At 42.5% G+C, this 24297-nt stretch overlaps 4 protein-coding genes across 10 annotated transcripts in view; 3 read left to right on the top strand and 1 right to left on the bottom strand.

Annotated features, from left to right (window-relative positions):
* Nucleotides 1–375: 375 nt before the first annotated feature.
* zgc:172136 (uncharacterized protein LOC566376 homolog) lies at nucleotides 376–9282 on the top strand. Of its 2 annotated transcripts, none has more exons than XM_049736379.1 (14): nucleotides 376–550; nucleotides 3195–3351; nucleotides 3463–3553; nucleotides 4735–4814; nucleotides 4920–4996; nucleotides 5119–5314; nucleotides 5643–5798; nucleotides 5942–6007; nucleotides 6640–6708; nucleotides 6782–6956; nucleotides 7037–7309; nucleotides 7608–7730; nucleotides 7834–7889; nucleotides 8012–9282. In XM_049736379.1, the coding sequence occupies exons 2-14, from the start codon at nucleotides 3274–3276 to the stop codon at nucleotides 8300–8302; spliced, it is 1731 nt and encodes a 576-aa protein (XP_049592336.1). In that variant the 5' UTR covers nucleotides 376–550; nucleotides 3195–3273; the 3' UTR covers nucleotides 8303–9282. The 2 variants fall into 2 exon arrangements, with proteins under 2 accessions (XP_049592336.1, XP_049592339.1); XM_049736382.1 differs by having other exon boundaries at nucleotides 7608–7747; nucleotides 8012–8160.
* A 906-nt stretch (nucleotides 9283–10188) lies between these two features.
* On the top strand, nucleotides 10189–19493 carry tarbp1 (TAR (HIV-1) RNA binding protein 1). 3 transcript variants are annotated; one of them, XM_049736368.1, is made up of 29 exons: nucleotides 10189–11163; nucleotides 11491–11597; nucleotides 11689–11752; nucleotides 11852–12000; nucleotides 12074–12126; nucleotides 12213–12310; nucleotides 12390–12525; nucleotides 12607–12703; nucleotides 12975–13064; nucleotides 13155–13296; nucleotides 13369–13617; nucleotides 13728–13822; nucleotides 13903–14040; nucleotides 14108–14331; nucleotides 14410–14644; nucleotides 14717–14905; nucleotides 14981–15180; nucleotides 15271–15342; nucleotides 15417–15537; nucleotides 15674–15781; nucleotides 15861–16010; nucleotides 16178–16264; nucleotides 16337–16542; nucleotides 16609–16690; nucleotides 16781–16946; nucleotides 17019–17204; nucleotides 17302–17426; nucleotides 17509–17645; nucleotides 18690–19493. In XM_049736368.1, the coding sequence occupies exons 1-29, from the start codon at nucleotides 10293–10295 to the stop codon at nucleotides 18868–18870; spliced, it is 4758 nt and encodes a 1585-aa protein (XP_049592325.1). In that variant the 5' UTR covers nucleotides 10189–10292; the 3' UTR covers nucleotides 18871–19493. The 3 variants fall into 3 exon arrangements, with proteins under 3 accessions (XP_049592325.1, XP_049592324.1, XP_049592326.1); XM_049736367.1 differs by having other exon boundaries at nucleotides 13725–13822; XM_049736369.1 differs by lacking the exons at nucleotides 17509–17645; nucleotides 18690–19493 and having other exon boundaries at nucleotides 13725–13822; nucleotides 17019–17226.
* Nucleotides 19494–19620: 127 nt separating this feature from the next.
* On the top strand, nucleotides 19621–22229 carry LOC125978754 (5-hydroxytryptamine receptor 1D). The gene is made up of 3 exons (XM_049736386.2): nucleotides 19621–19883; nucleotides 20467–20627; nucleotides 20696–22229. Exons 1-3 carry the CDS (start codon nucleotides 19727–19729, stop codon nucleotides 21890–21892), a joined length of 1515 nt encoding a protein of 504 aa, XP_049592343.1. The 5' UTR covers nucleotides 19621–19726; the 3' UTR covers nucleotides 21893–22229.
* slc35f3b (solute carrier family 35 member F3b) overlaps nucleotides 22220–24297 on the bottom strand; it is a 32838-nt gene continuing 30760 nt past the window's right edge. For 3 of the 4 annotated variants that reach the window (XM_049736383.1, XM_049736384.1, XM_049736385.2), the window contains one exon: nucleotides 22220–24198. In XM_049736383.1, coding sequence (XP_049592340.1) covers nucleotides 23957–24198 — 242 coding nt within the window. In that variant the 3' untranslated portion in view covers nucleotides 22220–23956. The remainder of the gene's footprint in view (nucleotides 24199–24297) is intronic. The other variant, XR_007485134.1, reaches the window with a different exon arrangement.

Here is a 24297-nt window from a genome sequence, read left to right as displayed (position 1 = left end):
ACAAAAAATCCGACTGAATAATTCACACTATAAATTTCAAACTCTAATAATTAGATATTCATTAGATTATTGTCTAATTGTAGTTCTAAATCGACCCCCCCCACACACACACACACCCCTAAATCAGGTTTCTCCTAAACATCCCATACATGAGGTAAATATTTAATATATTAATTCAACAAGATTTTATTTTTATCCATCCATACCCTTTAAAAATTGCGACTTTTCCTCCGGTATATTTTATAGGGCCAAAAACAAATGCTAATTTGTAATTTTCTTCAAATAACGTCTGAACATAAAAAAGCAAAACAGTGTAGCACCCCTTAAATCTGTACAATGGTACAGTCCAAATCTGCCCCTTTTGGCTGCGGTTTGAGTGGTTCCATCTACACACGCTATAGTTAGGAGTGTACACCTCAGATCATTTTAGCGTATGTGTGTATTTAACTCACATTTAAAAAAAATAATTTAGAAAAAGAATGTGTTTCATCTTCCTCCGGAGCAAGCTCTGACGAAAAATATGATACTCATCTCCGACATGTGACGCCCGGTGAGTTTCTGCTAGTTTACGTCAAGTTAAACAGTTGGCGCACTTGTTGCTGTCTTGCGCTCAATTGGGAGCGTTACTGACCGTTACGGTTTAATCGAAACGATTTGACGCTTCGCATACTACTACTTCTCTTATCGCGTGTCCAATTATGATTAATATAAAACAATTCCATTCGCTGTTAGGGTCTGCCAGATTATTTTTGTTGAAACCTTTAGGCTCCACATTGGATTTTGATTCACTGCACATAATTGTTTCAAATTTAGCTGTATCCTTTTTTGAAAGGTGCACCCTTTTTTTTAACCTGTGTGTTTTGGTCAGTTCAGTTCAGAGTTGACGTCCCAAAAAAAGAAAGAAAAAAAAAACCTGGACGGTGCAGTGGGGTTGTTTTTTCCAGCAGTGGGGATTATAACAGTCTTCGAAGGGTATTAAATAAGTCTGCAGATGGCAATTGGCACATGTGAAGTCAGCTCAACTAGCGGGGGATGTCTCAAACTTTAAACTTACTTCAGATGTTCACAGTCATATGCATTCATCATGTATCCAAACCAAATCTTTCTTTGACTTTATTGACTGCATTTAAACTTATTTTTCAAATGTCCTTATTGTAGGTTGATAGAGGATCTCCCATTTAGCATTTTCCTATTTTATTGGGGGATCCACATCTTTTGTACACCCCCTGTAAGACCTCCTGCATCCTTTTCCAGGGGATAAAGTGGGTGTTTTCCCACTCGAGGAATGTTTAGAGCTTTCAAACAACCCTTTCAGCTCTTTTCATCCTTTCTTTTGCAGCATTCAAATTTGCATCTTGTAAAAGTAATGCTGTCTAATTTCTGACCAAGCCCAAACTAGGAAATATTAAATACTGTATTATTATCAAATGCCAGTCTATCCATGAGCACTTGGAGGGTGGGAAAACTTAGAATAGATGCCAAAGAAACAAACACAACATGGATCTGAATTGATATTGGTGACGATGAAGATGGAGGCAAAATAATCGCAGATCAGTCAGTATGGAATTCCACTTGCAGTGTTTTTTTGTTTTTTGTCCCAACCCAATTTATGCAATTTCCTGAGGTGGAAAGAGCCCTTAGTTTATAGTAATCTGAGATCTTAGAGAACTAATACTGCTCATTATCTCATTATTAAAATATGTCTCCTACCCCCCACCCCGTGATTCTCCTGTTAACCATGAATGTACACTGATTGTGTTTTTTATTGTTTTCCTCTCACCGAATAATTTCACAGCATTTCGAATGAAAACCTGCGTGTCGCCTGATCATGAACTTCAGATTTAATTGTTTGACTTGTCCCGGTGAGCGAGTCAGATTTTCATGTTACTGGAAGTTCAGGTTTTTGGACGTCTGTTTGTCCTGACACCATGATGTCAGTGAGAATCTGTCTGAACATGTCCATAAGTCAAATTTGACAACACGATGTTCTTACCTCCAAGTATAGAACTGTTGCTGTAATTATGTTTTTTTTAATCCTTACTTGCAAGAAGTAGTGACTCCATTTTCAAATGAGCTGTTCCCGCTTGTTTTTTTATTTCCCCTCTTGACTGTTTATTGTCAAGAGCAGGTTTTAAAGGGATCAGCGTCAGCGTACGGCCGTAATTAAACTGATTAATTCATCCTAAGACTTTAATCAGATGAGCCTTGTACCAGTTGGGGCTTGAGGGGGTTAGCATGGAGGGCCAAACTTCAGGTGAGGCTCCATGGCAAACATCCTAATTGTGTACTGGAACCTCTGAAAAAGAACTCTACAGCCAATGTGGCATTTTAATATTATTAGTAGTCACATTTAGCAGAAAAGTTAAGAACACCTTATTAAGAATGTCTAAGGGGAAATTAGTCATTTTAGTTTAGCTAAACAAGTGTAAAAAGGAGTTAACCACAATGTAATGGAAAATCATTAAAACATAATAAGAAATGAACAGTATTTATAATTTTGTGGCCAGCAGTGTGTTTTTCTCTTCTCTGGATCTTTCCTTTAACAGGCCTGACTAAAGCCTCTGTTCGTTCTGGGGAAATAAAATCTCAAAGGCAAACCCAGTTAATCCCCAGATGCTCACTGAACTTGGCTCAATTAATCAGATACACGGAATTCTCAGTATGCTTAAGTCTTGTATGATGTCTGTCATGTTTGTATGATAGAAGTTTGTTGTCATTTTTTTTTTCAAGCAAGCAAATTGCAAATACTATTTTATTACTCTTTATTATTTTATTTTTAGGCACCATTGTAACTGCACCACTAGAGCAAATATTACATATCGCAATAGCTTTATTTCGCCTCCATCTGTCATGAGCTCAGTGTTAAGACTATTTTCAAGATGAACATTTTCGTCCAGTGATGCACTTATTAGTCATCTGATTAATTGGATCAATAACTACTTGTGGCTTCTGTTGGATATGCTTGAGTGAGTGATGTTGAAGTATTTTTTTGTCGATATAATCGTCTTGGTGGATCCGATACTGATTTTCCTCTGGCTCTCTGGACACAAAATCAATAAAATAACAGAGTATCAAAATAACAGAAGACTTTTACTGACATGTCTTGAATTATTATGAAAGGAATGCCACATAATCTGCCGTACGATTTGTTTTTCTTTTCTGGCAATCTCCTCTCATTTGACATCTCTTTTAAGATCTGACATGGATGAAGTGTCGTGGATCAGCGAAGAGCTTTAAACACGGATAGAGTTGTGATTGTCACAAGGTGCCAAAATGACCTCCTCTGTAAAGCAGCAGAGAAACATTTGTCTTCTTCTCCCCAACAAAAACCAGCTGGAGATCTCTATTGGGGTGAGTTTGCCTCTTAGTTATAATTTTCTGCCTCTCAAAATGGTTCTTTTGCCCCCTAAAATGGTGGCATCATGGTAAACAAAGTTCTCTGTGGTTCTCTGTGTGCTCCAGCCAAAGGCCACGGGGCAAGACGTTTTCAATGAGGCGGCAGAGCGTCTTGGTATCAAAGAGATGCACTTGTTTGGCCTCACAGTGGTGCGAGGTAAGTCCACTCTTCATTGATTTCTGTAACCATGAAAATCCTTCCATCTTGTGTGATATTGCTTAACTTTTGTTTTGCTGTTTTTAATCACTAAATAATTACAAATAAACGCAAATAACTAGTTAATATATGGTAAATGTTTTTCAATACACTAACACAAATAAAATTGTATCAGACTAGTCGAATAATCGATTATAAAAATATTCGATCGTGACAGCCCTACCTCTTGTGGCTTTCAAATTATGCTAGCAGTTTTAAAACTTCTAGTGCCCCCCTTTAAGACAAAGCATAGCTTACTATGCTTTTCATTCTTATTTTATTTATTTAGTATGTGGACTTAAGCTACATTGTACTGAGCAGTTAAGACATGACCACAGCTACAGTGAAGTTTCTTTGCCGCTCGATTTTCTCACAAATTTCCCAAAAAGCGTCTCCATGAGTGAGTGTTGTACTGAGTGGCCTCTGAGCCATACTGTCCTGTATTCATTCTTTCTTGCTTGCTCAAATGCATTGAGATATCTTGGAAATCTTGTGTGGCACACCTCTATAACAAGCAGCCTTTTGTTTTTTTGTGGTGTTGGTTCAGCGATCACTTGGGTCGGGATTCCTGCAATATTAACTTCATTAAGCCTGGAATGCACCCTTGCATTCCTCCCCTTCATGGACGGGAGGGAGGGATTGATGAGCAGGGTGGGAGTCTGGGGGGGAAATGGGGCAGAATAGAGGAGGCGGAGTGGTCGTCTAATGACTCAACTCGAACTCAAGATCTTGAGCCGTGAATGAGTCAGTGGTCCCGAAACTCCTATGAATTGATGGATGTCGACAAGAACAAGTTGTGAAACAGCTCGCTGATAAGGTTGACCCTCCCCCCCCCCCCACCCCCCCCCCCCCCCCCCCACCCCCCAAAAAAAATGCCCATGTCTTGACTCATTGGACCAAGCAGAGACCTTCTTTTCAAATTCTGGACTGAATCAGAATTCAAACAACTATCTGCTGCTAAAACGGTAGTAATAAGTAGAAGCTAGATAGCTGCCTCCCTTGCTAACTAAAGCATAAGGCCTCCTTTTTGTCTTTCACCCCAATTAAGCACATTGTTGGACAGATTTTCTGCCTGGTTGCATTATTGTTTTGTTTGCCCTCTAACTGTCCGCTTGTTTCCTGGTTGTCTTTCTTTTGCCTAGACAACGAGCACATATTTTTAGACATGGAGGAGAAGTTGACCAAGTACTTACCCAAAGAATGGAAGCAAGAGTCCGGAAAGGTGAGGAAGCATATGAAAGTTTACAAACACAGAACATACAACAAAGCATCAACTTTGTAGCTCCAAATTTGAGACTGGTTCCATTTCAATGGCTTACACCCGTAGGGGTTTGAGAAGAGAGCCTTTCCTCTTGTGCTGTGCATCAAAGTCCAGTACTATGTTGAGAATGGCAGACTTATTAGGTATGTACTTTCTTTCATGCATTATTATTATTATTGCTGTACACCATCCATCTTTGTCCTCCCTACTGACACCTTGTGCAAGCCTCTCATCATGTTTTCCATTTCTTTGTGTTCTGTACCAGCGAACGCAAGGCACGCCATCTCTACTACTCTGACCTGCGCGAGCGCGTGTTGCGCTCCGAATGCCGTCAGCAGGAGGAGGTGTACTTCCAGCTAGCAGGTTACGCCATGCAGGCTGACCTCGGGGACCACCAACTGCCCAAGGAAGGGGAAGAGTGTGTCCCTTACTTCGAACCCAAGGAGTACTTTCCTCCATGGGTATATACACACACAACAAGCGTTTTATTTCAAATTCCAGTTTTGGTTTCAATTTGTTGGACTTTTTAATAGTCAAGTTGACGAAAGATGTACATTCAGATGATTGTCTAAAATTAGAAATGTCAGTCAAAATGCTTGCTGAGGAGTTATTGCCTTCATGATAAGTGGTGAAGCATACCCGATTTTTGCTATCAACACACCATGAGAGTTCCCATAATCCGCTCTCTCATACATGGAACAAAAACAAAAAGCTTGTGTTAATATTGAGAATTTTATGCTAATTGAATATTATATATAATTCCTTCCTTCCTTCCTTCTATTCCTCTAGATAATAGCCAAGCGGGGACTGAACTATCTCCTCTGCCATGGCCCCAAAGTGCACCAGGACCTGTGGGGCATGTCGGCACGTGATGCCGTCCTCCTCTTCATCAGAGAGTCATGTCGACTTGAGGACGTCCCAGTCACATTTTACAGACTGCAAAAGGTCACGAGTCAAGGGCGAACCTTTTTTAACTGTTCCTAGCCACGAGTGTTTAAAAACCACATAAGATGGATGTTTAGCCAGATTCTCAATCTTATCTGTCCTGCTCAAAATCTTGACTGACATCTCATTATTCATGTGTCCAGGACAAGAAGGAAGAGAGGGGAACGGCAGTACTCGGCCTGACCCTGAGAGGAATGCAGGTTTATCAGGTACATGCATGTGCTCGTACGAATGGGTGGGTCGTCCGCTGCTTGTACATGACGCGCAAACCAGAAGATTTGAGTTTACTCACAGATGCCCTCTTTGGATCCGTGGCCCGTTAAAGCCTTAGCAGATGTGTAAGGAATGTGTGGGTTGCCACCAGCAACGGCGCATCAGCAGATACGAGGCGTCTGCCAAATGCGTCACTTGTTTGATGTGTCCATCAGAGACCATCTGGGGGGGATTAGGGTGTTGGGGTCTGAAAGGTCCGACGGACCGTGAGATACTACAAAACACTCTGAGCCTCCCCATGTTTAAGAGGCCTAAACCAAATACACAAGCAATCTTCATCTTTTAAACACAGAGAGAAGGGTCTGTTTTCCAATTTTGCTTGTTAGTAGGATTATACAAAAATTACCAAATGAATTTCAACACAAACTTTGTTGGACACAGTCTAAGGAATATATTCTCATTTATATATTTATATCTCATTTTGTTAACATTGAGAGAAGGCATATGTACCTACTCATGAATTAGGATTTCTTAGCCATTTGATGGGTGTCTGCCCTAAGTTTAGTGGTGCGATAGTTACTATATGTGTATGACAGAATCTTCAACGATTGTTGTGTTGTGTCTCTAGGAGGCGAACAACATCAGACACCTGCTATATGACTTCCCCTGGTCCAATGTGGGACGACTCACCTTCCTGGTAATCATTTCTATTCTCTTGTTGTGTTTGAGATTGTGTAGTTGGCATGACTCTGGTTTTTTTTTCTGCACAGGGAAAGAAATTTGAGATTCAGCCAGATGGCTTACCATCAGCCAGGAAGCTCGTTTACTACACTGGGTCGTCATTCCGCTCGCGACACCTTCTCTTGCACCTGAGCCGCAGCCATCGCATTTACCTCAGCCTCCAGCCTGCCCTCAAGCACCTCCGCCAGTTAGAGGAGAGTGAAGGTACAAGAAGCACCATTTTCTTTAGCAACTACTAGCATTGCTTTGTTTATGACCAGATTTGTTTTTGTTTACTGTATAAGAAAAAAAGCGTTACAGGGAGTCCTACATCAGCGATGATCTGGATTTGGACGAGAGCAGCCCGGGTTTGTCTCGCATTTCCACCGGCAGTTCGGGCATCGAAGCTGACACTCGCCAACACAGCATCTCCACCGAAAGGACCTCCATGGAGGAGGAAGCGGAACAGAAGGCAGAGAAATGTTCCTACTCCGCAGCCAGCCAAGTCAGCTCCTCCACGTCTGGCCTCGGCAGCGGCAGGAAAGCTCACACAGAGTATGAGGAGTGGAAAGAGCAAGGTAAAAAATTCACGCACACCCAAGCTGTCTTCAATATAATGAAAATGTTGGAATTTTTTATTTTTCAAGGATTAAGATTCATGGGGCAAAATACTTGAATTTCACAAGCAAGGGCTTTGCAGAAATGCTTTTGTAAAAGGGCTGGAAGGTGCAATCAAAATCAGAAAATTAAATTAACTTTGGAAGTTGTGCCTGCATACTTTGAGGAAATTGTCTCAATTCCTTTAGCCTTTGGAAAAAGATCCATCTGGAGGTGAAATATGTCATTTGGCTGCCATGCTTAATTTTTGTACTCCAGAAATGAAGGCGGATGTCAGACAGGAAGTTGTTGCGGATTATCCAGATGAGATGTTCCAGATGGCTAATCTTCTCGATGAGCTGTCGGTAGATTGCACACTCTTCTCTGAGACAAAATCGGCAGGTGAGAATATCTATGATGTAAGTGCAATCAGTAATGCAGGTTCTATTTTTTATTTTTTATTTTACTTATCTGTAATGCACATTGTATTACATGTTTGCTACAGAGAACAAAGTGTGCCTCCCAGAACATCTCCTAATTGGAGATAAAACTAGTATCCAGGTATGATTTTTATTTATTTATTGCTGCCAAGTGTTTTTTTTTTTTTTTTTTTTTTTTTACCGATTAATTGATCATGTTTGTCTTTAATTTTTTTCTCGTATTTTCTTATGCTACTTATTTAGGTAGTGGAAACTAAATCGTATGCTTCCGTGGACCGGCACAGCCAAAGTCTTGACGATGTCAGTTTGTTCGCACCTCAGTCACCACTCGGGACCACACTGCCAGCTGATTCTTCACACAGTTACACCTTCGGCCTCTCTGAGAACTCAGCGGATGCAAAGACACCCGTGGCTCACGACTATTACCCTTTTTTACATTGCCAAGCCAAACCTTCCTTCTACGGCCACAGGTCTACCAATTGCCTGTCACTGGACCTGTTAGAAGACGAATACTTCCTGGAGTTCATTCTGTGAATTGGTTGTTTACGGAATCTTTTTTTTTTTTATTATTATTTGGCCCAGGTGACAACAGTGGACAGCTCATTTCTCATGTATGTTTATTTTAGTCCTATAACTGTGTAGATGCCACAGTTTTTTTATTCAGAAAAAATCTTTGTGATATATTTATTGATTTTTCTATGTTTTGTACATATTGCTTGCAAATGCATTTTATGACATTTCAGCTTCTACATACAAAAAAAAACCCCAAGCATTTTGTTTTTTGTGCCAGCAATCTCTTGAGAGGTTGACGTTAAGGGCAAAATAAGTTTATGTTGTGATCTTTTGGTTATTCATCAAATGGAATCTCCATTGCTATTTGTTCACTCGGGCACTATCGGAACATTTGGAATGTGCTTGTTATTTGCTGAAAATATTCAACTCACAGTGCCAACAATAATGCTTCTCTGTAATATTTTACACTCTGTTTTTAGTGTGCTTGGTCATCCTTCTCACTATTCTGCCCCAGCAAATGTAGCATGTAGTGTGGGGGGAAAAAAAAAATTCTTGACGGCTTGTAAACCATTCAGTTATTCATTCCAAAGTCGCCACGCCTCTTCTATTGCTTTCACTTTTACAACAGCAATGTTTGCAAATCGCAATGTATTTCAGTAACAGTGACAATTATAATGAATCTGCAGTATTTTTGTATTATATAACCTTCAAACAAAGAGCCTCTCTGTCAAGTTATTCTTTTTCACAGAGATTTTTTTCACTGTTTTTTTTAAATGCTAATTAAAATGCAAAAGAAGCCAGCATGAGCTCACTGGAAAGGAATGCTAGTGCTCAAACTCTAAACTCTATTCCGATAAGGGATGACCAACATGCGGGTTATTCCCAGGGCAATTGCTGTTTTTTTTTTTTTTATAAAGGCAAAAATAAATGTTACTTTTTGAAATATTTTGTGTAAAATAATAATTCTGATGCAGAGTATATATAAAGTATGCACAACCCTGGTTCTGCAATAATTTCATTCAAAACAGAAATTATGTTATGACTTTTTATGACACTGTCTTAACCGTTCTTAGTTATCACTCCACCCTCCTGGACTACTTGGTCATGTGAATGAAATAATAGTGGGAGAGGTTTGCCTGGGAGCTTTTCTTTCAGACGGTCTTCCTGGCAAATAACCCCCAGCAGAACATTCATGACAAGCTTGTGTTATTGAGTGTCTACAGTGTAGCTTCTACACTGGTAATTGGTTCGCCCAAGTTCCTTCAAACAAATTACTAAGGCAGATAGATATACTAGCTACTCACAAAACCTTTAAAGATATTTTCAGTGAAATATTAAGATGAAAATAAAATGCACAAACTAAACTTGCCCCTATCCAACACTGAGATACAGTCTAACCCTGTTATTTTTTTTCTGTTAAATTGGTAAATAACAGCAAGTTGTGCAAGAAGTACTGAAACATGTAATAGTTGCACATTGGACACAAAGGATTAAGGTAAATTAAGTTAGGTTGCTGCATCAATAGGTTCATTCTGAACAATTTACCCAACAGCGGAGAAGCTCCATAGGATTTTGTGGGTGGTGTGTGACTAAAGGAAGATGTGGGGGTTGAATTTTTGGTCTACATTACAATATTCAGACAATTGTGTAAGATACACTTGCAAGTTGCAATGTTGAATCGAATTCGAAAACTGTTTACTGTAACACCAATATTGCAGTGTTGAGCATGCGTTACAAAAAATAATAATGAAAAGACAGTTTCCTAATCAATTAATTTTTTGCTATGTTTTAGAAAATTATTTTAGCTACTGTTGGTTGTGGAAAAATATCAGTGCCTGTTGTGTTTATTATTGCGCTTTAGCTGGAAATCTGGCAACGTCTCGCGAGATTTAAGTGGTGACGTTTACGGAAGTTTACAAATAGCATGAGCGTAAACGTGCAGCGAGAAAAGCCGGTTGGTGAAGTCTAGTAGACCCGTCAGTACTTTTTGGGCTTTGTGGGGGTATCTAACATGAATTCTGTTTTGATCAACGCAATCTTGTCGACTTCTCCTCACTACGATCGTCTGTTTGACTCCCTGTGCTGGCCAGTTGACGTGTGGCCGGAGACGGAACGCGTTGAGGCGCTGACAGCTTTCATAGAAGGACTCGAGCACATTATTGTTCAATCAGAAACCACGAAAACACATTGCATTCAAGATAAAACAACGTTGATCATTTGGACGCGTTGCTTGCCTCTCCTCTCCAGGATATCAGCCGAAACAGACTGTGTGCGATTTAGGGAGAGTACGGCAGCTGTCTGCAGACTTGCGGCCATTTGTGTCCGGTTATGTGACCCGGTTGAGGCGGGTCGATTCGCTCTGGTCATCCTGCCTTCGCTTCGCCTGTCCGAGGAGGACCGACCCGGCGTGGAGAGACTCAGTGTGGAGATTGCCAGTGAAGCCCTGGCTGTCATCCTTCCTTGTTTAAGAGGAGACGAGCAGCTAATGTTGAGCATTTTGTCATGCGTCTTGTCAAGCATTAGAACAATTCCAGACGGGTTGCTCTCCCGGGTCACTGTTCGGCTTTTGTTAGCCGTGCTGGGCACTTGCAATGATGCAATGCACGGCAGCATCCTCAACAAGACTTTGAGCGAGCTCTGCACCTGGCACGCATCGGAGCGCACACCTGCCGTAACTGAACGAACGCTGCTATGTTTGACCTCCCTTTCGGACCACCTGCTGGCACCGACTGAACCAGACCCTAGGTCCTGTCTCCGCTTCTGGTGCGTGGTTCAGGACGGACTTATCCACAGAGACAGCGTGTCCCGTAAGAGGGCACTGTACCTGCTCAAAAGATGTGTGGCATCGTCACAGGATCGGGGAGTGGACTGTCCTTCACAAGGTAAAATGCTCACAGATATGGAAAGCCATTAACCATTTTTTATCTGATATTCAATTCAGTCTTCAAATGGTTTCAATTCATAACAGGCCAAAAGTGGCATGAGTCCACTGAGATGTTTTACCAGTGAGGACAGTTTGTAATAGTATATAGACCTTAAATTGGTATAGGAGGTTTTGAATAAATGTGCTTTTTAATAGGCATGGAGCAAGAGAAATGTTTACTGATGTAAAGGTTGCATTTTGCTGGTCATGTAGTAAATCTTGTTTCAGGTACACTGAAGAGTTGTGTGACTATATGAACTACTTTCTTTCGTAATTGTTATTAAAGGGAATGATGAGGAGATCTTGTTCAAATGGACAGCCAAAAGCAGCGAGATGCTCAGAGAGTTCTGGGAGGATTATGTGCTGGTGATGGAGACGTTGGAGGAAAATCAGGTCCCAAATCCATTCTGATGATGATTATTTAATTCAAGGGTCACTACCACTCGAATGGGACTGTAAATAAAGATGTTTCTTCTTCATGCAGGTTCATGTGGTCCGCCCAGTGCTGAATAGAATAGACTCTCTTATCCAAACGACAGCAAATGAAGGTATTGTTTGGCTCTTACAATTATCGCATGCTTCCAATTAGTAAAACTATGATGCCACATAAATTGTGCATTCACTAATATACTGTCTTGCATTTGTAGGTGAGGACCTCTTCCACCCATCATGGCTGCTGTGTGTGTACCAGCGAATGTTTCACAGTGAGAATAAAACCTTAATGCGAGCCGGAGTGTGTCACCTACTCGAACTTAAAGTTCTCCAACAGCCGGCTTTTGCCTCAGCTTTTTCTCAGGTGAACGTCCATGCAGGTCTCCTCAATTGACTATGATAACTGCTTCATTAAACTGGTCTAACTTGCTTCCCAGTTTGTCGTTGGGCCTTTTATGGACGTTCTGTCAGAAATGTCACTCTTCTGCAGGTGAGATTCTAAAACTGTGTATGTTTGAACTACTTTACACTGGTTTATCATGTTTAGATCAAATTATTTGTTGTATATTTCTCCAGGGCTGGTGGCCAGCGTGTTGGAGACTGCCCAGAACTGGCAGTTAAACTCCAAATCTTCCTGCAGAACTTCTTCAGCAGCCTACCAAAAGATGACAGCGGTACAAAAATTTACTGATAAGCTTTTTCTTAGCTTAAAAAAAAAGTCAGTTTCCAGTTAAAATTGTGTGTGCTTTTCAGGCCGCGTCTTGCTGCAGATGATCCAGCAACTAGGATCCAAGCATTGGTGCGCCGTTCCCCTCCTCTTCATCTCTCAGGCCCTTTCCAAACTTGCTCCAAACCCAATATTGACTGTCGATGGGCTCACTGCTCTCAGGTCTGTGCCACGTTATGAAGGAAAATAGTACTTTCATGGTTGAAGTGTACGTTAATTGCATGCTTGCTCTGCCACACACAGGGAGGTGCTACGCTGCACCATGATCACACATCAAGTCCTCCTGAGAGGCGCTGCTCAGTGCTTCTTGTTGAAGAGCGCCCTCTGTCTCATAAATGTGGTAAGCAAAGTATATTTGGAACAATTCTCATGTGAGTGAGCAAGTCAAGTTCAGCTTGAGTCACATGGATGTTTTTGGAATGTGAGAGGACCCTGCAGTATTTAGAGAAACCCCACTCAAGCATAGTGAAAGCACGATGCAAGATTCCACAAAGTCCCAAGATGAGATTTCTTGATGTTCAGCCTAATGGTTGTTTCACAAGAACTAAATTGCACTGTAACATTTCTGAGGTGTCATGGATGTAGCCCTGAGTTTATTCACATACTTTCAGAGCACAGTGACCCTCGACGACATATTTACCTTTCTGGGCAATTTCCGTGGAGATGAGTCTCTGTGTTGGGGCACCGCACTTTGGGATGAGGTAAGTTGTATTGTTTTTGTTTTCAACTTCAGCTGCACATCACAGTTTACTTATCAAGCATGTTGCCCCTGCCATTTGTGTCTTTTGGAGGTGTGTGTCTGGCTCTCAAGTAATGAGGGCCATTTTAAGATAATGCCAAGAGATGGAGATGGTACTGCCTCAAGCAAGGAAACCATAAAAGCTTATGTTCAATTCAAAATACACCAGTTTCTAAGTGTTCCAGCATGCACTGGTAAGGTTGGAAGAAAGCACGTTTTTTAAAGTCTTTATTTATTTAAGGTTTCATCTTCAATATATTTTGCAGGTCAGACACAAAGGTTGCCTGACCCCAAAGAGGCAGACAAGTTGGCCAGGTCCATTTTGCTGTGCACAGACATTGAGAGGAATCATCCTGGAGCAAAGATTGGTGACACCCTCCAGGCATTATTGTCTCCCCTGGTGGACACTCTAAACCGGGTTGGCCCCAACATCTACATGCCCCTGAAAAAGAGTGACAAGAGTTTGCAACTTGTTCTCCGATTGCTCCAGCTCAGAGAAACACCAAAAGCCCACTGTTTGTATTTTAATAGAGATACATAAAGATATGGCTCTTGAAATATAGATGCAAATAAAAGCTGATGAGTGACTTATATTTCATATATTTCTTATCATTTTCTCCAGTAGATGAAGTGGCAGCTGCTTTGGAGAGGCTCATTTTTCAGTGTGCAGATTCTATCCAGGAGTTTATCATGAGACGTCTATGTGGGGAACTGCTGGAGGTAAGTAAATCTCCCCACACAACCTTCAGTAAAGATTTAGTAATGTATATGATGGATTGTGTTTGTTTTGTTTTGTGCAGCTGTGCGACATGGAGCGGGCAGAACTGTATTTGTGTGTCTTGAAGCAATTGTCCATGCACACTTCTACAATTCAACAAGTTTGCTTTCCTAAACTCATCAAGTACTCTCTCAGCATCTTGCAAGAGCCAACCCAGCAGGTTGGAAGCAAATTCTTATTGCTCGCGTTGAACTTATTCAGATATTCATTCATTCTTCTTTTGGTAGAGCCCCTCAGTGGCGAGCCAGGTGGCCAAAGCGGTTGCTATGGCATCTCTTGCCATGGTATGCCGCCTAATTGAGAAGCAAGCAATCGGCCCAGGCACTTTTTCTCTTCTAAAGCAACTGAATGAGCATTTCTACAAGCCAGCGCTGTCTCCTTGGCGAGGTCACCCAGCTCTGGGACGCTTCAATGAGAGGCTCCTGAAACCTCACACAGCAGATAGTTTGAGGTCAGTGACTAAGATTCTGAAAATGCCGTTGAATACACTTGCCGGTCATATTAAAGTGCCACAGGCATTCTTTCTCAGTAATGAAGGTGGGAAAGGCCCTCTCCTGCAGGACTGGGGTCGCACGGCTGCCCACTTCATGCGGGACCAGTGGGTTTGCCTGAGTTTCCTTACAAGAACACTTCAACATTCCGAGCTCCTCAGAAACGCAGAGACTGCCGTTGCCGCTCTGAGATGCTGCGTGGACGCTTTAGCTCTGTTGCCCAGCGACCTTGTTCTACCTGTGTTCGCCTTCATGGAGACGGTGTTGCCACAAGTGAGTCTCTGCATATTTAAGTGTAGACAGAAAGGTGGTGTCTCGTCTCAAAGTGTGATGCTGCAATCTCAGTTAGTGACTAAAGACGAGGCCCTCTGCGTGGAAGCCGTGAGTCGGACTTGGGAGCTGGTGCATGGGCTCAGCAATAACGCCCATGACTTCTGGCCTGCGCTCAAAGGATTCATCTCAGTGGCTTTCCACCAATCACTGCTGCTGCTCACGAACAGTCAGGCCCCAGTCCTGACTGCAACCATGAAACAGGTAATCAGCATGAATACATTGTGTATAAGACCTTGTCGACTGATCCGCTTCGTAATATTGATGTTTTTCCTCTAGATAGCTGCTGAGATCATGGAGCTGTCTGAATCTAAGAATGGTGTTTTTAGTGTGCTGCTGCAACACTGTTGTCACACATGGTTGCCTGCTAGCGAACAAAGCAGCGATCAAGAAGACGGCATATTCTCCAGTGTTTTCAATCATATCAACATCGTAGCTGAGGGTTGCATTTACGGCCCAGTGTTCAGGAGAGATCAGCGGTACTTATGACTGTGTAGCAATACTTGGTTGCGGTTGTTTTTTTTGTTTTGTTTTTTTTTAGCGCTTCATTTACTGTTTTTCTTTCATAGTCTTGTTCAAGATGTCCAGGCATACGTGGAGCAACTCGGTGCAGCGTGCGCCACCAACACTGTGGTTGCCAGGTGAGCTGCTGCCTTTTGATTTTCCAACGTTGTCTCTCTCAGTATCACAGTTGAACAAAGTGTTTGTCTTTCAGTGATAACAGAGACGACCAGCTACCTCGCATGTGCACCCTGGCTTTCCTCAGTCGGCTGGATGCTTCTAACGGTCTGCATGAAAAACTGATGGAGCAACTTGCTGTCACTCTCTTAGAAAAGGTAATATACGGTTCATCTCACAAAAATACAACAATACGTTATTGTTGCCCAGTTAATCTGAATTTTATTTGCAACCATTTGAAACTCGCTCAAATAAACACTTTCTGTCCTGTCTTCTGTCAAACTTTCTTTTCAGGACAAGAATGTGTCAAAATCCCTGCGTATCTCCAGCAACTCTCTACACCACCGTGTGAAAAATAGAGTATGGCAAACACTGCTAATGCTGCTGCCCAAATTGAAAGAGGTAAATCACTGACATCTTAAACATTACACTTGCAATCAGGCAATGAATAACATCTCACCTGTTTTGTGAATCTACACAGGAGTTTGTGGCCTCTATATTGAGCAGTATCTTTGAGGCTGGCTTTTGTAGTAACCAGGCCTCAGTCAAGTACCTCATTGAGTGGACGATGATTCTGATCCTTGTCCGTCATCCACAACAAATAGGTGACTTTTGGGCCTGCTTCAATATGGTGAGTTTACACATTTTCTACACTTACCTCTTTATTTTACCAAAAATCCCACTATTTGAGGTGAATGGTGACAACCAGTGATTTATGTTTTTTAATCCCATTTAACAATGGTAATGTAAATTACAATGTGACGTAAAATAACATTAATTTCTGTGCTTTCTGTGCAGCATCATGAAGGAACCAAGACTGGAATCTGCACCTTTCTGGCAGTCCTAGTGCATTTTGAAATCATCCTCCCCACCCTTAACAGTCCAGTGAGACATCGTCAAAATTTCCCTTTAACCATTTCTCAGTTATTATAATTCCTCTTTTCCTTTGTATTTAAGGATATGCATTTGGCAAAAGCACTGGACATCACTCTTCAGTGGTGTTTCCACCACAACTTTAGTGTGCGTCTCTATGCTCTGCTGGCTTTGAAACGGGTTTGGCACCTGGTAGAGGTCAGAGGCGAGGGGACACTTGATGGTTTGAGGGGGCTGTCCACTGTGGTCAAGGCCTGTCTGCACCAGACTGAGGCCCTAAAGAACACTGGGTGGGAATGCGACACTACAAAAGCATCAATATAGCATACTGAAAACATGTCTGCTATCTTTCTTAGGAATTCCAACAAGAACTGGACCAGGATTCAAGAGCACTTTTTCTTTGGTGCCTTTCATCCAATCAGGGATTACAGCATTGAGGTAAATTTACAGTACATGACAAATGGTGTGATAGTAATTATGTATGTAAACAAACATAATTGTTTTTTGGGTTTTTTTTGTCCCCCATAGACGATATTCTACACTTTCCCAAGTCTTTCAGGGTTGGCCGATGATGAGTGGATTCCCCTCTGGAAGTTGGAGAAGCTGTCTTGCTTATTTCAGACACCTCCTTTAAGGAATCCCACTCCTGACCTGGGCCAGCTCCAGCCCGGAGACTGGATTCAGCAGGATAAAAGTACAGTCAGGGATGCAATTGAATCTAATCTGATGTTTTTTGGTGGAAAGGTCATGATTTTGTGTCTCCCAGGCGAGGAGGACAAGGAGGAGCGCTGGGCAGAAGTGCAGAAGAAAATAACCCCCTGGTGTTTGGACATCCAGGGCCAGGACTTGGATCTTCAGCTGGTTCCGCAGCAAAGAGCAGCTCGCCTCGGCAAACAGCATGGCGCCCTACTGGTGGTGGCCTCACTCATTGACAAGCCCACGAACCTTGGAGGTCATCACACTGTGTAGCTAAGGCAATGCAACTTTATGCATCGTGTTCAGCTGTGAAAGTAACACCACCAAAATGCTTGTTTGTGTTGTTGTTGTAGGTCTGTGCAGGACCTGTGAGATCTTTGGTGCCAGTGCGTTGGTGCTGGACAACCTCCGCCACATCACAGATAAACACTTTCAGTCCCTCAGTGTCTCATCAGAACTTTGGCTTCCTCTCCTGGAGGTGACGTGCATCACATTTAGTTCCACATTCTACTCCATCGCACTATTCCTCAATTTATAAACTGCATTTGTTTGCTCTTTAGGTAAAGCCTTCGGAGCTGGCAGACTTTCTCCAAATGAAGAAAAGTGATGGCTACTGCATTGTTGGTGTGGAACAGACGTCCAATAGTCAGAGCCTTCAGGACTACCAATTTCCTGAGAAGACTCTGCTACTTCTGGGGTAGGACTCATGACAACTCCATCTGAAGCCCAGTTTCAGATTGGTAGAAGAGTCTTCAATTATCCAAACTGGTTTGAGACAGGACCATTTGTGGAACAAAATGTAGGATGTTTGTTTTATCTACAAAGCTTTGTGTAGCAATACCGGATCATGCCATTCGATTTAAGTTGCTAATGAGCACAACACAATCCAATTTTACTGTTAAAACTGAACTCGCCTTGTCAAACAATGTTTTTCTGACCATTACATCGATCTCCTTTACACTCTCCTCTTGGGTTTTACGTGGATAAATCTACGAGCCAAGCGAGGTAATTTAATTTTCACTGTGGGCCCTTCACTCTTGGTGCTTCTGTCAGAACATGCTGCTCTGTAATTGGCTCTCCCTCAGGATAACAGAGCAGAAAATGTTGACAGCAGCAGGGACCTTCATCTACTTAGTATGTTGTTTAGAGCATGAGGGATCAGATGGATGCACATTGTCTTCTCAGTCATGTAATTGCAGCTTCACCCCACTTAACGTAACTTCGATCCTGCAGTTGTGGAAGAAGCAGTACAAGGTCTCTTTAGCCATTTTGTTTTATTGCAGCCTTCTTTTAATCGGAGCAATCTTTTCACCCAATTGCACTCAGGATAAATAGAGATCATTAAGTTGGCAGTTCCTGCTGTGTTGCGCCCTCTGTAGACTCATTGAAGGCTCCCCTCATTACGCCTTTACATTCAGCGGGTGCAACTTACTGTAGGTTCAGTAAACCTGCACAATCCTGAGTTTCCGCTATACAGTACAATACAATAATACTCAGCTTTGTTGCGTAATGTAATCTCACTAAAGCACTTCATTACATGAGAATGCCTGCTTGCTTTGATGGCTGCATCCTCGCATATCCAATCAATGTCTCCTACCATGATCACTTTACTGATTGTCAGCACTTTCAGAAAATGTATTAACTTGGCAACCGATGGTTCATTTGTCAAATGAACGGGCGGTACCGGAATCGAATGAAAACTTCAAGTGGGAATTGAGAGTGTTGTTTCTTCTCATCATAGCAACGAACGAGAAGGCATTCCCGCCAACTTGCTTCAGCTGTTGGATGTGTGCGTGGAGATCCCTCAGCAAGGTGTCATCCGTTCACTCAACGTGCACGTAAGCGCTGCCCTGCTGATCTGGGAGTACACTCGCCAACGCCTTGTCAGCACCTCCAGTCAAGACAAGTCAACACATGGCTGAAGAACGGAGCCAGACAACATATCCGGTCTTAACAACGAAGCTGTTTTCTTGCTATCGGTCACCACATGAAGCGTTTAAATTCTAAATGCAAACAAAAGTGCAAACACATCATATTGATTCTTCATCATGTAAATTTCTTCACGGTCTTTTCACATTTCTGGTACCTTAGTAGGTCATGAAATGGAGATCAACACTTATTCCATCCAAGTATTCCACTGAGCATTGAGCAGAAATAATGATACTACCTACTCCCAGTGCATGCAGAGGAAGAACATCAATTCAACATTTTTACTGTTATTCGTTGCGGCAAGTCCTTTTTGACTCATGGGGACTACAAAAAAAAAACACAACAACAATGGATAAAACATGCTGCATTCAAAAAATATTCATCGATAACTTGATATTTTTATGTTGAATGTTGCCACTGGGTAAACTCAGAAACATTGTGATTCAAAGCTATTATTATTTTCTTGTTTCTTTTACTTTGCGCATTTATCCGCCTTGCAGTTATTAATTTGAGATTTTGAATCTGGGCTCCAGCCATCCTTTATGAAGTTGGTATGCTCTCATGTTTTTATTATAATAATCATTTTTTATTGTAATAAACAATTTTATTTTATAAATGCTGTATATGTATTTTATGACTGTTTGAATAAGTGTGCCCAAAACGTGTGGGTATAGCTGAAGTGATGCAACCTGTCTTTCTCTCCCCTTCAATGTGAGAAAGAAGGACGGAGGCGGTTCAACTTGTCACCTGACGCTGGTCCAGACCAATTGCGAACCATATCAAGTCGGGTTAACTATTGTGACTGAATATTTCTGTCATTCTCCACAGTGCATTCAATCAAGGCTGCAAATGGGTGTCCTGGAAAGCAGCGGGTCAGTTCCGAGCTCTTTGCGAGCAGCGGCCGTCAACACAAGCCAAAAGGGTGATTCAGGGGACAACGTGCCCACACGGATAGAGTCGCTGCTGATGGTGCTCGTGGTAGTGATGTGTCTGGGCTCGGTGACAGGTAACACACATTTCTGAGAGTATTTATTCTTTTGTTTCAAGTGTAAAAAAAAATGCAATACGTACAACCAAAATTATAATCGGAAATTTGTCTAACTTTGAATTGTCATAGGGAAATAATACATATTGGGCCTGCTCCTCTCAGTGAATGAATAGACATTGTGTACTTGGTTAATAAACATGAAAACTTGTTTGCTAAATAGCTGGCGAGGACAGCTTTCATCTCAATGAGCTTTTTGCCTACATCTCGATTTTTAATTGATCAATATGCTCACCCTTCCAAAGATAACATTTATTCATTAAGGCGTACCCTACTGATGCCACAATACCCTTAAATGATACCTCTGCAATACTATCAAACAGTCGGAGCTACAAATGAATATTTTTAAGGCTCGAATTTCTTTTGTCTAACACATGCAATGGAACCCCTCTTTATATTGTGCCTGAACTATTTCCAAACGAGAATATCACATTTTGAGTTGCAAAAAATTACAGAACAAAAGCATCCTAACAAATGGGTCAGAGTCAGTCTGGAAATTCTGGTATTGACAATGATAATGTGCTTTGTTGTTTTCCTTGTATAGGTAACCTTCTTGTCATTATCCTCGTGGCAGCTACCAAGACTCTCCACCAGGTGACATCAGTGTTGATCATGAACTTGGCCATCAGTGACCTCCTGGTGGGCCTCGGTGTCATGCCCTTTGTTGCTTTGTCCATCGTGAAGCCTGGATGGGGCGAATGTTTTGTGAGCAAATTCTTCAACTCTCAACCTTCTTGTGATTTCATTCATTCATTTTTTTTTTCCTTTAACAGAACCTGTGTCTATTTGTGGCCTACACCTCCTCTGTCTACTGCACTGTGTCTGTTCTAACACTGGCTGCCATCGCTTTAGACCGCTACCACTCCATCATGGACTGCCTACGTTACAGCTCCCGCTGCACCCTGCGGCGGACGTGCTCGGTGGTCTTGTGGATCTGGCTGCAGGCCATGGCAACCAGTTGCCCCCCACTGCTGGGCTGGAGTTCTATGGCCTATGTAGCTCCCGTGTACAGTTGTGCAGTAGACTGGGCCAGCAGTCCCAGCTACACAGCCACCATGACCAGTCTCTCCTACCTCATTCCCGCCATCATTATCCTTGTCTGCTACGTGAACATCGCCAAGGTGGCCCGCAAACACGCCAAGAGGATTCACAGCTTGCAGGACTCGGTTCAACGCAGTAGGGTTCCAAACTGCATGTTCCTTCCCTCTTTGCGCATTCCCTCCACACTGATCTATCATCTAAGTGGACAGTGTATCTCTAGTGTTGTATCTGCTCATCCAACTTCCTCCAGGGGAATCGTCTCTGCGTTGTCACCTCCCCTGCAGGACCCCCAGCAGCATCATCAAGGAGTTGGTCGCCTCATTCTGGTCATTTTAACCTTCTTCCTGTGCTGGACCCCTTACATTGGTGTAGTTCTCATTCAGGCCACCGAAGCAGCAATCTCTGGTGAGACCTCCTTGGTGCCCCCCTCCGCTCTGACCGTTTCCTACTTTCTGGTGCTGCTCAACTCTGATTTCAACCCCCTGCTGTACGCTCTGCTCAGCAAGCGTTTCCGGGCAGCTCTGCGTGGGCTGAGGCAGAAGCTGAGAGCTGGAATGGGAAGTGTTGTCAGCTTGGGAGGGGAGGTTGACCCCTGCAGCCTCACAAGCCCCCTCCCAGGGCCGAAGTTTAGTCCGGACACCCCCCGGTATTGCTCTCCAGTTTTCACCATCAGCACTGACTACAAGCATCAGTCCAGTGAAAATGTAGGCAAAATGTGTCTCCATGAAGAGGGTGCCACACCCTGCTCCACTTGGCAAGACCCTCATAGTGGCAGGAAGGTGGATTTCCTGCAAGTACCCTGTAGGACGCAAGAGGGCGACAGACTACCATTTTCTGCTTTGACTGTGGCACAAAGGGCCACTTTTGTCTATGGCCAGATTACAGTGAAAGTAGAGCATGCCTCATCAGAAACCGTACTTATTACATAAAGAAAAATGACAACATAATTGGAGTCAATTAGTTGATAACTAATTCAATTGTTGTCTGCTGATTGATTATAAGCGAGGCGTTTTGGACAACTATCTGCTTCCAGGAGCTGTTTTGGGGATGCCTTTTTCTGATCCAGCTGCTCTTAGGTCCAATATTTATGACCTCTTGATGAAGGGACAACAATTGCCATAGACTGCCCCTTAAATCTTCTACGTAGTATTTCAAGTGTGAAAGCTGAGGTCTTATGCATCTTACTGAAATGCTTTTTCTTAAAACATTTCCAAAAGCTTCATATTGGCAAGAAGAAACCAAACCTGGACAATAGATGGATTGAAAAGTAATCTTTTTATGAAGTATATTTGAATATACTTGAAGACCCTGCCCCCACCACCGAATCAAATAAACCCATTATTAAATAATCACACCTCCCATACTCCTTTCTCAAATGTGATAATCATACAGTATGTTGCATCTCAGTGTATAAAACCGTCATTCCTTACAAAGGTTTACATTTATGTCAATAGCAATAATTCCAGAGGAATACAATATTCTTATTTATTGTCATTGAGAATGACAATGGGAAACAGTGCTCATGTATGCTGTGGTGAAAACAGAGAAGGCAGTGAAGTGGTCTTGATAACTTTGTGACGTCCCCATCGGCCTGCCTTGTCTCAACAGCAGCCAGATGAAAGAAAATTATGAAAGATATGTTTTGAAATGTCCCAAAAAAAAAAAAAATGCAGATGAGTACTTGTCTGCAGAAGTCTGGCGGCACTGTAAAAAGAAGATTGCACATAGTGATGTTTATACATTCACAACAAGGCAGTTTCCAGCTCTTCATTCAAGGCTCCGGTTCATTTCCACTGGTAACGCGCCTCAAGTATCATAAATACAGTCAAACAAAAAGATGTGTCTCCGAGCTACACTCACCAGCCACAGCATGAGGTACACAACATTGAAACATTAATACGTTTAACCACAATGATACGTTTAAACAATTTAATCAACTACATTGCTGAAGATTTTCTATACGTCTTTGGTAATGTCAACCTTTGCAACAACTCCTGATTGGATCTAATTTTATTGTGCTTTGTGTACTTCATGAAGTGTCCAGCGAGTGGAAAATTTGAAAACTTACCAACTGTTTATAAAAATGGGAGGGTAAATGGTAAATAGACTGCACTTAAATAGTGCTTTATCAAGTTGAAATTTGCTTCATATGACTTAACTGTGTATGAGTTAAATGACAGAGACCCATTGGGGTGGGTAGTGGCGGGGCTCAGTGTAGTTTCATTCACAGTGAATCTAATTGCTTTTAACCACAGGTTACGATACTTGAACTGACAGTAATCTTTAGCAAGTCAGCTGAACTGAAAGCAGTCTCTCGTCATGATAAGCCAAGCTAATCAGCTAATCGTGCATTGTACATTTTACTTTTCAGAGCTCTCCACTGCCAGAGCGGTGGGTGTCGCCACTTCCACTTTGACAGGAGTTCCCGCTTTGCCCCGAGAGAGAGAGAGAGAGCACATGAATGCAGGAAGCCAATCAGAGAGGTCCAAAAAAGGCTTTGGATGGAGCGAGGTGCAGTAAAAGCATGTCGAGCTCACACTGAGCCTCGCATGTCCACACGGGCCTGTTCACACCACAGGAGCACATCGGGTCGGCAGGTGTGAACTACAAGCTGTTAACCAGTGCAAAGAAGGAAGAATGACTGAGGGATGCCACTTGGGGCCTCCTGCATTTGTAGGCATTCTTCTTTGGATTTTTAAGCATGTGTTTTGATTTAAGACAGCCAAGTCCACATGGTACTGACTCTCTTCTACAATTAAGTTGGCAAGTCTTCTCATGTGAAGGTGACCATTGGAAAAATTCACGACAGGTACAGCTTTAACTTTGTCTAATACCTGATTATATTTAGGTATGGAGGGTACATCTGATTTGCATCCATGCATCAACTGGGTGATGGTATAACCTCTCTTCCTGGTCCAAACGTTCGCAGCAGAAAAGGCTGCGTCAATAGAGGCCCTTAAACATCCCATCCAGCTCCGATCACATGGTCCCAGTCAGTGTGAAAATGTTGCCATGGAGGTCCTGGCTCGGCCCCTCCAGTTGAGTCCCGTGGAGGCCCCCGCTTCGGCGCTGCCCTCGGCCGGCTCGTCACGTTTGCGTAGCTTGGTGCTGAGGCGGATGATGCACTGGTCCCAGTCCTCCGGAAGGAGCAGCATGAGAAAGCCCAGACAGATGATGGAGACGGCAAAGAGGCGCACCGTGTTGAAATTAATCTCACACGTGAAGAAGTCCACCACTGGTAAGAGGAAAAAAAACAATAATGAGCAATTTGGAACTGTGTTGACATCAAACTCCTAAGGACCTTTATGCATTTTAAAGGCCAACGTGTCCTATG

Source organism: Syngnathus scovelli, chromosome 12 (assembly GCF_024217435.2).
Source record: "Syngnathus scovelli strain Florida chromosome 12, RoL_Ssco_1.2, whole genome shotgun sequence".
In the NCBI taxonomy this organism is placed as follows: domain Eukaryota; kingdom Metazoa; phylum Chordata; class Actinopteri; order Syngnathiformes; family Syngnathidae; genus Syngnathus; species Syngnathus scovelli.
This window is presented reverse-complemented; position numbering and strand designations above follow the sequence as displayed.